Source organism: Bactrocera tryoni, chromosome 2 (genome assembly GCF_016617805.1).
Source record: "Bactrocera tryoni isolate S06 chromosome 2, CSIRO_BtryS06_freeze2, whole genome shotgun sequence".
NCBI lineage: Eukaryota > Metazoa > Arthropoda > Insecta > Diptera > Tephritidae > Bactrocera > Bactrocera tryoni.
The window spans coordinates 26,884,823-26,900,917 of record NC_052500.1 but is presented as its reverse complement, the minus strand read 5'-3'; the positions used below and the strand labels follow the sequence as shown (position 1 = coordinate 26,900,917).

The 16,095-nt window shown below is 33.1% G+C and overlaps 1 protein-coding gene across 2 annotated transcripts; it reads right to left on the bottom strand.

Moving 5' to 3' along the window:
* Positions 1 to 878: 878 nt before the first annotated feature.
* LOC120767690 (lethal(2) giant larvae protein) lies at positions 879 to 13,788 on the bottom strand. 2 transcript variants are annotated; one of them, XM_040093881.1, is made up of 11 exons: positions 13,669 to 13,788; positions 12,688 to 12,841; positions 5,460 to 6,238; positions 4,841 to 5,386; positions 4,272 to 4,783; positions 4,087 to 4,211; positions 3,899 to 4,004; positions 3,164 to 3,833; positions 2,629 to 3,095; positions 1,925 to 2,033; positions 879 to 1,861 (listed from the first exon to the last, which is right to left on the bottom strand). In XM_040093881.1, the coding sequence occupies exons 2-11, from the start codon at positions 12,769 to 12,771 to the stop codon at positions 1,729 to 1,731; spliced, it is 3,531 nt and encodes a 1,176-aa protein (XP_039949815.1). In that variant the 5' UTR covers positions 12,772 to 12,841; positions 13,669 to 13,788; the 3' UTR covers positions 879 to 1,728. The 2 variants fall into 2 exon arrangements, with proteins under 2 accessions (XP_039949815.1, XP_039949816.1); XM_040093882.1 differs by lacking the exons at positions 879 to 1,861; positions 1,925 to 2,033 and adding an exon at positions 2,196 to 2,291.
* Between the last annotated feature and the right edge of the window lie 2,307 nt (positions 13,789 to 16,095).

Below are 16,095 nucleotides of genomic sequence, written 5' to 3'. Positions count from 1 at the left end.
ATTGTGTTAAAATTAACTTGTAGTTTTTTTTTAATATTTGTGTAGAAAAAATATAAATAAAATAGTATAATTATAAGATACAGTAATCAATTTTCATGAAATCGATAACTCGGTAAATAAAATTTGCAATCGGTCTCAGATACAATAATTAAAAAAATGTAATCGGGTAACTGCTCGCAAAACCGTTTTTTTTTTTCTTCTTAAATTGGTATAATTTATAATTTCGTGAAATTGGTTAGGAAGTTTCTCCGTCTGTTTCAAAATCGTGTATTATAGTAGAAATGACTGAAGAGATTATGAGTCAGAAACAAATACATACGGAATGGAACCTCAAAATTTAGCATTTATTATACTATCAATATAGGGTATGTTATATTTGCGACGAAGTTTGTACCATCCAGAAGGAAAACGATGTACCAGTTTGTCTTTACAAGCGCATAATAGTCACTCAGTTTTTGAGATATCGATCTGAAATTTTGCACATGTACTTTTCTTCTCGAGAGGCTGCTCTTTTATCGAAACCGCCGACCACTATAACATATAGTTGCTATATAAACTGATCGATAAAAATCCAGTCTTTGTACGGATTTTTTTTTATTTGAAAAGATCTTTTAACATTATTTTTTCCAATATTCGAAATTCTGTGGTGATTATTTTTCTAAAGATTTAACGCATTGCAAAAGAAATATTAGCGGCAAATCTTTACACTTTTATTGAAAATAATTTCTGAAAATTAACAATTTTCGATAACAGTATTCATTATATCATCAAATATTTTATACATTTGTAAATTTTCTATACAAATAGTCCAAAAATACTCCACAATGTAAAATATAAAAAAGTTCGAGTTTAAAAACTCTTTAAATACAGTGTCTATGTATATGTTTTATAAATGAATTGTGTATATTTAAATAGCGTACATCAACAGCTTACTCAATAGCGTGTGTACATGTCAGTTAAATGCCAACAGGTTTTACTTTATAATTTTTTGTAATAATAGTAACAACAGTAAAAGTAGTACTTCGTTAATTTTCCTTATCTGGTTTGGTGTTTCTTTTGTTTTAAATGTAACAGGTAATGGAAGAAATTTAAGTTTAATAGTAGAATACCTGCTGATGCTCCAAAGCTGGTCGGGATACATTAATTTAATAATACTTTATAGTTAGTAAGAAATTAATTACTGATAGATAGAATAAGCGTGTTGCAAATTGAAATGTTTTTAAAAATATTTTAACGTGAAATGAAATTCGATTCGTGTTATTACTCGCAAAGAGACATAAATAACTATTACATACCGAAACTTGTTTAATAATTATTCGTATTGTTTGTAAGTAAGGCAATCTTTTAGTTGTACTTATGTGTTTTTTGTTAACATTCAATATTTAAAAAATAGATATATGTAAGTATTAAGTTATTGCGCTACATGGATGCGTTTGAGGTTCAGTGCAGTTTTAGTGAAAATGTGTGGTAAGATTTTTGGAAAAATCTTTAAATAAAAACTTATATTTAAAATGATAGATGCAAAGTTAGAATAATTCATTGATTGGTGTTGTTCGGAAAGTGCCTTAATTAAAGAAACAAGAATGCTAAAATTAAAATAGAAGATATTGCAATGTAAGACGATACAAAACTTAAATATATAGTTTTAATTATTTCAAATCGCTATATCGCCATGCTGAATTTCGAATTATATATATTTTTTGTCGGAGTCAGTTTAAAAAATTGGTCTTAAAATTGACTTTCTTCGTGTTGGGTTGTCTTTGTTGTAACTGTCTCCGTTTCGCCATTGGTCTTTTCATGGGAAATACTAGTGATAATTGATTTGATAACCACAGAGCTGCTATTAGTTTCAGTTGTATTGCTGCAAATGAAAACTCAAATATAAAAAAACTTAATTTTTTTTTAAATATTCCAAAAAAGTTACCTTAAAGGTGCCAAATCCATGAGATTTGGTATGTTGAAATCGCTGACATCCTTCATGTTTGCACTGGTCAAAGTTTGATTAGTTTGTGTGCTTAATACAGATAGTCGACCTATAATTAAACGTTTCGCATTATTATATTTATAAATATATGTAGATATTAATTTTTTTCTTTCATTATTATTTTTATGTTTAATTAATTTTTTTTTGTTCCACTAGACATTCTGGCGAAAAACTTACAAAATGTGCTTTATTAAAAATTATCCGTTCCATATGTTCGTCTTATTATTATTAAAATGTAGTCATTAATTTAAAATTGGGATACTGCTTTGTTATATTTTTAGTTATTAAAGGGAGTTTTTGTGGAGGCCTAAAAATAGATTAATTTATCAAGAGTTAGAATGGCTCTGCATTTGGAGCTATGCACAGAAAACGGATTATAAACACAGCTTTAAGCTGTCCAGCGGCTAATAACCACACAAAATGGACAAGGGCACATGTTCTAAGTGTGAACACAGAGACAACTCTATATACTGTAGCAATAGGACTAGAACGATTTCAAAGGCATTAAGTATTTCGATATAAACAATAACTAAACAAACAAACATTAAATACTTGCGTGTAATAAATATGATAGAACACATCTTGAAATTGAGACATTTAATCCCACCATCACCAATTTATAAATTAAATGGTTGCTTGCTTACCGACAGTTTCTTCAGTTGTGGTGGTACATAAAGTAGTTGTTGTGGCGTTCAAATGATCTCGCACGGAATCAACCGTTATATCGCCCATTGAACTAGTGATTGTCTCGTTGGCACGATTCGGAGAATTACTGTCCGAGTGCGTATTAACACCATTGGTTAGAGTAATGCCTCCCTTCTGCAGATCGATGTCGAGTTCAAGCGGTTTTGTGCGATCTTTCGCACCCGGATCTTGTGAATTTCTTGCTGAAGACAAACTCGCTACGTCAATGTTTTCTTGGTTCTCTTCATTTATGCTATTCGCATCGCCAGCTGCAGCTGCGTGCTCATCGGCAACCAACTCTTCCACTTCAATACCGCCTTTTGGGGTAACGGCTTTCGTAGTTGATAGAGATATGCGTTGCAGTTCCGAGGAGGAAAGCATGTATAATGCCTCTCCGCCATTTGTAAAACAAAGCGATGAAATACCACTATAATCGAAATTATAGATTTAAATATTACGACTGATTGATTGTTAATATTATTTAATTACACTTACTTAATATCCTCGCGTCGGACAGCCGCAGCATTTAGTTGTCGCTTCAGCTCCGGTACCGAAAGTACCATTATATCACCCATATTCGTTAGACAGAGCAGCGCCATTTCGTGATATAAACGAGCATCGTTGGCACTACCTCCGGTAGTGTTGGCGCTGGTGTTGGCTAAATCTTGTGTATTCTCTTGTGATCGCGTTGACATTGATTTGGACGGGCTACCACCAACACCTTGTGCCAATAAATCAGCTGGCAAGCGGCAGGAAAATGATGCAAAATGTATACGTCGTACACGTGCACCCTCATTCGCGGTTAGCTTATACTTATTGATTGGTTTCAATTGTGGCAGTGAGAACACTTTAAATTGCTCTTCAGATGCGATTAATAAACGATGTGGTGGTGAAACGGCACTACTGTTGCTATGCTGATCAACTGGATAGCCATGCTGGTCGAATATGGCAATACCAACGACAGGTGCACGATGCTTAAGTTGGATTTCTTTCGCCAGTTGCGCTGACACGCGTCTTGGCTGTGTAGCTGCTGTTGTTGCCGCTGGGTTACCGGTAACTGGTGGTATATTGGTGGCAGCAGTTAGAGCAGGTGGCAAATGTAACAGGAAAACTGATACTGTGCTCGAGTTTGTGGCCGACCACAATGTGGGCGAAGTTATATTTACTGTAATAATTGAAAAATATTATTATTAATCTTCGAACATATGGTAATTATATTTATTCAATTACCATTAGTTATAAAAGTTTTAGCGAATTGTAAGCATCGAACCATAGAGCCCATGCCATCGTCGGTGGAACGCGCTTCTACTTGTCGTTCAATCGGGCGTGCTTCCAACTTAAAAAAATAATTATAAACGCGTGTGTTATTGACATGTTCTGCTATAAATTTTTTATATAAAGAATTATAATATACTTACAGTTGTAGGCACTTGTGATGGATTGTTTCGCGTAGAACGGCCCTTACGCAATTTACGGAAAGATTCACGTAACGACTTTTTAAATGACTTACGTCGGGACAATTGCTCACCTGCACCTGTTAAATCTAAATATTTAATAGGTTAGCGTGAAAGTATAATATATGTAGTTTAAATTGTCCTTATACCATTTGGATTGAGAGTGCAACGGTGGAAAACCGGCAGAAACGTGTTATAGTCAAATAAAACTAAACCATGAGCGGTGCCCCCAGCCACTAAACCCCAATTTGCTTCCAGAGCCAAGCAGGTTATACTGGCCGGAGGAAGAACTTGTAGCACGCCCGTTATTTCGACACCAGCATCACCAACAGGTTCAGCATCAGGCTCAAGCAGATTCGGTCGTACCGTCAGTTGATCATGTCCCTTCCAGACAAATCCATCACGATCGCTTACCAAATTCATAGAACTAGCTTTAAGCGTGGCGCTTTCAGATTCGCCGTTGTCAAAGTTTGCAATCACGATTTGACCAGCAGTTCCTCCAACAATAAGACGCCCAGTTTTGGGACACAAAGCTATTTTTTTAACAGCCAAACGGGGATCGTCGGAGTAAGGGTCGAAAAGGCCGGACTTTCGGAATGGTGGCTCTGACTCATCCAAGGGCTCAGATGTTTCCGCAGGTATATCATCCTGATTCTCATGCCTTTAAATAAAATATATATTTTTTTCACAATGAGATTACAAATTATTAAAAAATTACCCAAACAATGGTGCGGTTTTAAAATTGTAAAGTGGTTTTAGGACAACACCTGTACAATCCCAAAATTTCACAGAACCGTCTTCATGCCCAGTCAATAGTATTTCATATAGACGTGCATCTTCATTGTCCACATCGTCCGGCACATCTTCTTCCAAGATACCGCCATTAATTGGCCATTCTAAGTGGCTGCAATTGGCATCTTGTTCTTCTCCTGCATGCACGATTTTATTATAGACCTCCTGAGTAACCTGAGATGCCAGGTAATTGCACGTAACAGCGGAAGCGTGGACCGAATGTAAATATGGTGCTTTTAGAACAGGAACTTTACTATCTGTTAAATCATAAGCACAAAACTCTTCTTCTAGTAGTACGACCAGAACTTCGACATTGTCGGTATTATTTTGGAATGTCACAAAAAAATCTATAACTTTTGATGTGAAGTCCAAGCACACTTTATTGCCGTCAGTTGCATGTACAGACACACAGTTATGATCTCCATATGCTGAACGAGGCATGCCACCAGAGAATATAACAACTTCAGCCGATCTGTGTAAATAAAAAGCAATAAAATACATTCATATATGTATATTGTTTAGGGTATACGTTAGAATAAGCTTACCCACGCTTGCCCTTATACAGACGATTTATGCTTTTACATGGATCCGGTCCATAGGGAACGTAATTGACGTTCTTCGGTGCTTCGGCGTTAGTTAAGCTCCAAGATGCGTATGAACCATCAGCATGGTACCAGGTAAACTGAGTTCCAGTTGCATTCACAAACAGACCCACACTCTGTCCATGACCGGGTGCAATGTATGCCCGCACTACTGCGGAAGTTTCTAGATCCCATAATACACAAAGTCCACGATTATACGCAATAAGCAATTTGTTATGCGCATTTGGCAGTTGGCGTATAGATTCAATAGCACCTGGATTTAACTTGTATGTTGGAGGCACTTGTTCCAGCACAATATCGTGATAGATAACTGGTTCACGTATTGAGAACGAATTTAGATCGAATTGATAGATATTGCCACCCTCGGTACCAATCCAAACAATGTCTTTGTTCAACGAACAGCAAAGCGATGAGACTTTCTTCAATTTACCGTCAAAAGGCAATGTCTTGATGGCAACCAATGTTGCACCGACCGGTTCCCACAAAATCAAATGGTTTGAAGCTGTCAACGACAACACACGTCCTGTGCCGTAGACCCACTCCAAAAGCTGTACATTGAGTTCTGCGGCTGAGTTGCTGATAAGGGTGTGTTGTCCATAAAATTCTACACCGGGTTGACCAAATACTTTGAGAGCACCCGTTTGGGTTCCGATGGCCATTAGTTTAGATATCGGGTCATAGGCCACCGCGGATGGTTTATGCGGAAATCCATGTTGTGCAGTCTAGAGAAGTATTTAGCATAAGTATTTGTTAATATTTTTTTTTTTTAACAAATTCATATAGAAAAACAATTTTTGTGCGTTTTGCTGTAGAGAAATTGACGCTATAATTTTTAATTGCATAGCAATAAACATAACTTTTTTGCTTCAATTTTAAAAGTGTTAAATGTAACCCGGATATACCCTATACGTGTGTGATTGTATTAATTTATTAAATCAGTTTTGATAAATTTTTGGTTTAAGTCCCTTTGCAAAATACAAAAAATTAATTTTCCGTACCCAACTTCAGGTCTCATAACAACTCATTATAAAATCTAGAAAATCTAAGCAGGTTACGTAGCAGTTAGCTATTATATGAGGAACTTTTTAAAGTGAAATTCAGAATTCGCTCGTACTTCCACATTTCTCCACAATATATATTATACATACAACTATAGCTTTAATTGTTTGAAATTTTTTCTGTGCACCTCAGCGTTTCAACTGCTCTGCTTCGCAACGATGTCGAAATATTAGTTTAATTGGTTATTTTTTTTTATTTGCCTTACGGCCAAGCCGCTATGGCAAAAACTGTACACATGCAAAATGACACTTGATAACGAGGTGTACGGGCTACTTGGAGCAACTTAAAAGCACAAGAACTAAAATTATTCGCATTGGTTTAAGTGAGCAGTAATTATGAACAACGGATGTTCTTTATTTTAGTCTTTTGCACATATACACACTAGATATACAAGAACTTAACTTTCTTTGACATACAAAATATAGATTTCATTAATTTGGCTAGGCATGCGGGAATATACTATATGAATATACATATTCAATGTTAGCTTGTACATACAAATATTCGGTTGCAATGAAAATTGTATTTTAAAACAGTTTATTGCAATTTCTCCCCATTTAGATATCTGTCAAATAAAATAGGAGGACATCGTAGACAATTTCTGCCAGGTCTGAGTTCTCAGGGGGCCGATTTTTTGATACTTTTTTTCCAACAATTCATTACAACTATTCCTGGGCTCCGGGTTTCTCCCTATGTAAAAGTACTTTTGTATAGCAATATTGGTATCACTTTATTAATTTTATCTAGTTAAAATATTCCCGTATTTTTGTTTGTTATAATTAAATTCAAATTTGGATTTGTTTATAATCATCCGCAATGTAGAAAAACGGTACCTGTCGAGCTCCGCAGCCGCTTTTATGTGTGTCTTGCTTTTTAAAACCGTCTGTATAGAATAACATCACGAAACTGAGAGATTCGAATTACAAACTACTCTTCTAAGCCCAAAAGTGTTACCAATTGTTTTTCTTGTTTGTTTTTAGCAGTATTTTCTTAATTATCTTTTGGCTTTTACTGGTTTTGGCCAAAGCTTAAGAGATTGGTGAAAATAAAGTATACAATACTTAGAAGTTTAGTTTTCGTCACACTTTTCTCCCCCGTTAGGTTTGGGCTTAGTGAAAGAAGGTGTGGATTAAAAGAAAACAGATAGCAGCAAGCACTTGAATATTTTATATGTTATACTTACAAAAGCAAAATTAATAATATTTTTGAGCATTTCACTTTCTTATTCAATAAGGCATATTTGGTTTTGGCAAGAGAAACAATATAAATAACGAGATTAAAAAAAAATAACGAAAGCTTTCTAGTTTTTTTTAAATTATAAATAATTAACAATTCGCCATGCAAAAATTAGTATCGCTGCAACGCTCTCCAATTTTTTTTTATTTAAATACTGCTGATCTTATTTATGATTATGCAGCCATGGACAGAGAAATAGCACACTTTGAGCTTGTTTGAATCGACTTTTGTTATTATTATAAAATTAGTCCATTCTACCATCTACCTTTATCAATGGTCCAACACCGTACCAGGAAAATGCTCTTTAGACCACCACGCTACCACCGCTGTGAGTAACGGTGCCCGTGGTGTTTCTGGAGTTATATGCCTGACACTTAAGGCGATGGACAAATGGTTTGCCATCGAATCCAATACGATTCACCTTTGTTACATCTCTCCAAAGTACTATTTTTCAAAATTATTATTGAGACGCCTTCGTACAACTCTACTGGATATGTTAAACCCTAATTCCTCAGTTTTTTCAGTCAACTTCCGGGAAGATTTAAAAGGATCGGCCTTTCTTTTTTTGATGATGGCTGTATCAGCATCTTCCGTTGTTTTACGTGCAGGGGCTTTGCGGATTTTTCTATTTTTCGCAAATTAGGATCACTTTTAACACAATTTATGACGTTATATCCTCTTTTCCTCGAACTTTAGGTTTTACCCTTTTTTATGTAGATCAAAAATCTTTCTCCTTATTATTGCAATGCACTTCTTTGATAAATCTAAAAACTGATTTGAACAATTTATTTAAAGATGTGCTATTTCTCTGTCCATGACTGTATGTACATATGTATGTATAGTATGTTAAATATACAAGTACTTATGTACATACAATGTATAAGATCGGCTCTTAAGCCTTTGATAGATGGATAGATTTTGATAGCTAAGCTCTTGAACTTGTGGTGTGCTTATTGATATTATAAGACAGATGGAGTTTCCAAAAAATGTTAAGCTCTATCCGAATTGATGAAGAATATTAAGAGAATATTTTATAATAATAAAAAATAATTTTTTTTCCGCTGCAGATTTTTCAGAGTATTCTGTATTGGTATATTGGTGATTTTATTCTTTCAGGGCATCTGTTAATATTTCTTAATTACAATTAAACTGTTGAAGATTATTGAAAATCATTGTTATTATTATTTATAACAAACTATAAAATACTTACATATTTTTAAAATCAAATACCGTTAATAAATAACTTTTAAAATAAGTCATACACTTTTCATCTTTTCAGCTATCACATAAAAGATCATTATTAATGTACTAGAATATACATAACTTTTTCAAATATTCCGCTGAGTAGTGATAGTTGTTGTACGATATAATTGCGATTACGTCATTGTTGCGTAGAAATGGATCACATAACGGAAACGCCACGCCAGACTGAGATATTTTAATTAACCTTAGCGGTTTGGTGTTGAACATGTTCAAATTGGAACATAATTATTCTCACGTGAATATAAAAACGGCATTACGCCATAGCAAACACTAAGGGTAATATGCATGGAGATGAAGGTATATGCTGAAATATTTATATTAACATTGTAACAGCTTTTGAACCGAATTGTAGCCAGGAATTTTAGTTTGTTATTATAAATAACTTGGTTAATGCAAAAAATAAAAATAAATAAAAGTATGCATAAATATGTACATACTCGTATATGCAAATTTGTTTTTACTGTCACTTTGGACGAAAGAATTTCAGTTAAATTTCTCGAATTCTTTACATGATTGCTCATTACACATGCCAATAATTACCGAAGGTGCAGTTTTAAGTGTTTTGGTCTTGGTCTTCTTTTGTTTTCATGTATATTAGATTTTACGTAAAAACGATGCCTTATAATCATAAATAAATGAAATTTTTTTTTATCAATTTACATATTTTTAACTTTTTAAGAAAACTGGATTATGGCATGTAACGCACAAGTTTAAAAATAAAATTAGAATGTCTGCACGCAAATTAAAACTTACATTTCAATGAAAAGAAATGAAATCATATGCAATAATAAAATTTCTCTTCTTCTTGATTGCCACCAATTAGTAATATCAATGAAGTTTTAAAATTTTTATGAGGAAAAATAATTACATATAATATTTTGAGGTAGAATGTAGGGGTTTCTTTCTGACGGATCTTTATAATAATTTGTAATTCTTTAAATTACTCCAGAATTACTAATAACCCCCAATTTATGAATGGATGTTTTCTGCCGCTACAACAACAATAATATTTATAAGCTTATATGAATGATACATGCATATGTATATGTACATACATACATAATATATGTATATACAGTGAAAGCTCAATCAAGCGGGCATCTCCATTAACCGTACACATTGGCTGGTGGTCCGAACATTTTTGATCTTTATTAAGAACAATCTATTAAGCGGACAATTCTAATAACCGGGTCTCGTCAGTGTCTGCTTATGGGAGATTTTACTGTATTTATTCAGGCAAAAAGTCTAAACAATGTCAGCACTGTTGTGTTGAAATGTTTGTTTGCGCAAAGAAGTTACAACAGGTGCATATCAATTTTTAAATTGCTTTAGTTTGAACTTCATATCTTATCTTTTAGTAGAACGCTTATCAGACGGTGTGCTGCTTACTCACCGATGGTCGTTTATAAAAGCGAACATTTACCTAAACTTTTATAAAGAGTCGTAATCAGGGCCGCACCTAATCGAATATGGTTACATGTGTACATGAACGTATGAAAGAATGCAGATATTATATAGTGTTTTCAAAGTAACCCAAACGGAATCGCAGAATTTAGAAACATATATTTATATTAAAAATTTATGGTGTTATCCTTTCAGTTTCCATTGAATTTCTATATATACGCAAACTAGTCCTTCAGTTTTTGAGATATCGATCTTAAATGTTGAACACGTTTTTTCTGGCGCTACTACTATAGGTTGTAGCTGCCATACAAACCGATCGATCAAGCTCTAGTCCATGTCTGGAAGACCTTTTATTTTACAAAGTACATTCAAGAAATTTGGCGTAGGTTATTATTCAAGGCCGCGTTGTAACGAACAAATTGTTCAGATCGGGCTATAGCATATTGCTGCCATACAAATGAGACTTAGTAAACAAACAAAAGCGATTACCTTGTAATTGCACTAAAATCGATGATAATATACTGAAATATTAAACGATGCAATGTTGCAATTTTTTCTTGAATCTATTTTATAACTCATCTATTTTATAACGAAGCAATCCTTCTTTATCTAACGAATTATTCTAATAGAACCATTTGCGAAATCATCAAGAAGATTTGGCCGATAAAAAAAAGTTGGCCTCCTAAGGACAACCGCACTGAAAAAATAGAAATTTTATTTCGAATTAACTGAGAAAAATGTGAAAGGCAGAAAATCATTCAGCACAAACTATTTAGTTTTATTTATTATGAACGGATGCATATGCGTATATGCACTGTTAGTTCAAATTTTTCGATAGAATAAAGGTGTGCGCCATCGTTGGATTTTATAATGCAAACAATAATAAAAGAGAAATGGAGCATTCTCACGCAAAAGGTGTAAAAGTTTATAGATAGCAGTATTTAAATACGACGATATTAATATAAACCCTTGCAACAATCCCATTTACAGCAGCGAGGTCAGCAGTATATCAGATTTAAATAAATATAACGGTATTATTTAGCCAGTTTGAAATAACTTTGCGAAAATGTCAAGGCAGCCGGTATTTATGTACAAGTAAGTTGCTTGAAATTACAGCAACACCCACATTGTGCCCATGCAAAATCATGACGTGGATTAAGAAACATGCTTTATACAAACGAAAAGACTTTATTCCTAAACAAGGAAATGGCTGTAAGCTAGCAAAGAAGTGGCTAAACGGGTTATGTTGGGTGATGACGACTACGCGCTTTGCGTATCTATTACAAACACCAACCATCTATCAAACTATCTAAAAGCCAATACCTGTATAAGCATGTACATATATATGTACATATATTTAAACATTTATAAATGCCTAAGCAAGTACCATATGTATGCAATGTAGGTATAGCAACCACAACCGTACTGATTGCATACACTGTAAAAAGTTATTGATATGAACAATGTAAAAATGATATAAATAATGTTATGCAATGTTTATTATGAAGCAATGATAAAACAAAAAACAAAACGAGTGAAAATGTCCAAGGTATCTGGAAATAGGATTTTCTTATACCTGCGTACAAATTTGAAGGTTTTTTAAATTGATAAGGGACTTACGACAGATATTATACACATATGTATACTTTTTAAAAAACCCCAAATTTTTAATATAGCCTCAGCGAACCATTAATTATTGCCAATAAACTTAGTCATAGTTTGAAATGTATTTTTACTGTAAACTCTCTTATCTTGCCAAGTGTCGCATTCTAAAGAATTTAGATAAATATTAGCCTTGTTTACCCATACATAGTAGTTACGCTTGCCATAAAAATTGTTCGATAGCGTATTTTATGTATAGACATACATATTTATGTAAAGATACTTCCAAGCTTTTCTGAAGGCATTTGTAAAATATATGTATATTAATTTTTAAATTCTATTTTAGGATTTTTTCGCTATAGCCGAAATATAAATACGTTTTAAATTGAATTCATTAAAGGAATATTTATTACCAATTGGTTGCCTTTATAATTGTGTTGTGTATGTTATAATAAATGCATAACATATTGTAATAATATGATATTGCTATTAAAAATATTTCCAAAAATTTTATTTTTAGTTACTACGTTTGACATTTACATTCTATTGCTTTAGTTTCTGGTTGTTTAACTGTTGTTAAATTTACAGTGTACATTCTGGGACTCACCTTCCTGTAGGAGAAAAGTTCTTTCTGCAATCGTTGTCTTTCTGCTGAAGGCTGCTGGCCTTTTCCACGTATAAATTTTAACATCTTGTTTCTAATAGAATGATGATATGTATGATGTTATGACTTTGAAATGATTGTCTTTAAACAACGGAATCTGAAACAAAATAATTTCTATAATATAAATTGAATCAATATTAACATATTTATCTCACAACACTAGATATGCGAGTTTTATTTATATACACACTTCTGCTTAAAAACATTTGTGTTAATTCTGTCATTGTGCGTTAGTTGCAGTATATACATACGTATGCGCATATATTGAGGGCTCAACAAGTGGAAATTTGCATTTTCATAGCATTCATATACTATGGTAGTTTTTTGCACGTTTGTAGTCCATTGGCCCCAATTAGTTAACTTTATGGATGTACAAATATTATAAACATTCTTATTGTATGCGTTAATCCATAATAACAGAAATCGGAAGGTACGTCAAACTAAAACATATAGAGCAAACAAACCAACAATGCGTAACGCCATGAAATATAACAAATAGCATAAATATCGCGGATAAATATTTCCAACCAAGCGTTAGAATGCCAACGAAGCGCTGAGCAAGTAAATGCCTAAAATGCAAGAGCAACGAAGCCATTCTTGGACAGAAGGGAAATAGAAGCGTAGCATTAAGTATTTATATACATATGTTTGTATGTGCATGATACTAAGCGCTTCTATGCGGCTTTATGAGTCAACAGGAAGGGCACCAAAATTTACTGTATATTCTCGTACATGAATAATTTAATATTTCATTCAAAACACGCCCGGATTATAAATATGCCCCGATCATTCACAGGTGTTATACGCTTTGTTTTATTTGAATTAAACCTGGATTATGTACTTATCCAATCCAATATTGGAGTTTGTTTTCACACTGTAGATTATAAAGTGACGTAAAATATCATTAATAATCTTCTTATGTACCAATTTTAAAAGTTGCAAAATTATTCTCCAATTAAACAATATTCATTTGCAATGTTATTTGTATTTATTTACGAAGAGCGACACTACTACACCACGTACAACACCCAACGCATTCGGCATTTTTTTCTCAACTGAAAAGAAAAACAAGTTCGTGCGCACTCGCAAAATGGCCGTTGCGCCAGAGTTGCCTGCGCCTCCAATTGGGTTAAGAATAAAACTTTTCAAAACTTAATTTTTTTGAAAACAAGATTTCTAAAAATTTTAATTTCCAATTCAATTTAGTTATTTTATATTGTTCAATCAAAATAACAGTATTTTCAAAAGTGTCTTTGAAAAATGGAGATAATTGTTAGAAAGAGTTATTTTCTATTCAAGAAACAGATAAGAAAACATATATTTGGACTGACATTGTTAAAACTGAAAACCCGTAATATTACTGTAAGATTCATTTTTTTTAATGGTCCCACGGATAATAATCCGTATATAAATCTTTTGTTTTCTCCAATTACTGAACTGCTTGAAACTTGAATGTGAATGGCCCTTTGTGTTTTGCTTGTTCATTTTGGCGAATACATCTCTGAAACGTGAATCAGCTGACAGTTGTTTCTTTGTTAGGTGTCCATACTAACGCTTGTACAAGCAATAAATATTGTATGCGTATAATATTTAGAATTTCATAGAAATATCAAGCTATGAATGCGCTTTTAATTAGTACTCGATCCTTACGTCGATATATATTTTTATTTTTAATAATCGAAATATTGCGATTATAAATATAGTATCGCTACTTTTCAAATATAATAGAAATAAAAAGGAATTTACTATCAAATAGAATGGATTTTTTTGTTTCTTTACAACAACAATAAAATAATTTGATAATATATTATAAAATTCTAATGTATACATTTACTAATATTTACCGAATATTCATTATATCACTTATTATTAAAATATATTTATAGGAAATAAACTCATTATCGCATACAGGGTTTACTAACTGAAAGTTAAACTTAATGTGAGGGGTCAACCAGACTTACTTATATAAAAAAGATATATATATTTTTTTTATTTCGTAAAAACAATTAATAAATATAAAATATATTAATAAATACAAAAAGTCCGTATAATGTTAAGATAAGATAAATATTGAGTCCTCTCCTAATTCACAACGACCCATTTAGCCCCAGCATAATGATAAGTTAAAATATACTGCTAGGTGCTAATGAGGCGATGTGATCCCTATTTGTAAACATGGACCCAAGGTTCTGCTGACAACTATGCAGTCAATTAGTAGGTGTTCTGGTGTTTCGGCAATTTGCACAAGAAGCTAGGCCCATGCTATAAATGTATGTATGTGCTTTTTGGGCTTACAGTGGCCAGTATAGAATGCGACAAGTATACTGAGCTTGTCCCTTTGGGAGGTTGATTACATATTTAAACTTGCTAAGGTTGCAACCACCTATTAGAACTTGGCATGACGCGTGTCTACTCCTTCTTCCTTGCGGAGCAACTCCTTTATGGTATGAGGACCCTCTGCAATGAAGTGCTAAGGTATTACTTAGTTAGTGCATGCGGCAGGCCGTATAATGTTAGAGAGTACAATAAAATAATTCGAGACTGGAATTTAAGAAATAAAATATTCATATATACAGTGAAATTCTCGATTACGGACAGTCCATATAGGCGGACACCTCCCATAACTGGACAAATTTCATGAATACAGCGTTTTCATTTATATTTTCATACAAAATTAATTTCTATAACTGAACATGAGTACGCTCCAATGACCAGAAACGGACACTATTTTGGTATTATTTCGTTCAAATTATCTCTGATAAACGGACAAGATTTCAGCTTAGTGACCCAGAAACTTCGACAGTGGACTAGGCAGGGATAAAGTCTATATTTTTCACTACTCTTACAATGGAATAATGTTTTTGGGACATTAAAGCGTCATTTGCCACCCAAAAAATAAAATTTTTGAATTATAATTGACCTAACCCTACCAATTTGAATAAATTTCTACCACTAGGTTTTCTCCGACGTACATATGTACATATATAAGTTGTATTATATTTTTGCGTATAGCAGATTTTTATGCCGGCTATCTTTACTTATCACAACTTTAAGCCCAAACACACATACATACATACATATGTATCTGTCCGTAAGTATAAATTTAATGGTCTTATTTACAGCAACTCGCCGCTTTTCTAGAGAGGTTAATTTCTGCACCAGTTGAATTCGAATCTCTGCCTAATCACTTGCCTTTTACTACGTAGAAAAGCCATACCTATCTTTTTCTCAGTCACTATCAGTATTTATTTAATATTTACATTATATTTGTGATAGATGCTTCCATTGGTTAAACAAAAAGCTTACTAAAGCAAATAGAAAATGCTTGATAATTATTATATGAAAAATTCA

Bases quoted from the DNA above. Each gene is read 5' to 3' on its own strand.
- LOC120767690 (XM_040093881.1), bottom strand. From the start codon at position 12,771: ATGTTAAAATTTATACGTGGAAAAGGCCAGCAGCCTTCAGCAGAAAGA. The intron at 6,239-12,687 runs GTGAGTCCCAGA...ATACTTCTCTAG, and splicing joins AACTTTTCTCCTACAGGAAG to ACTGCACAACATGGATTTCC. The intron at 5,387-5,459 runs GTAAGCTTATTC...TTATTTACACAG, and splicing joins CTGTATAAGGGCAAGCGTGG to ATCGGCTGAAGTTGTTATAT.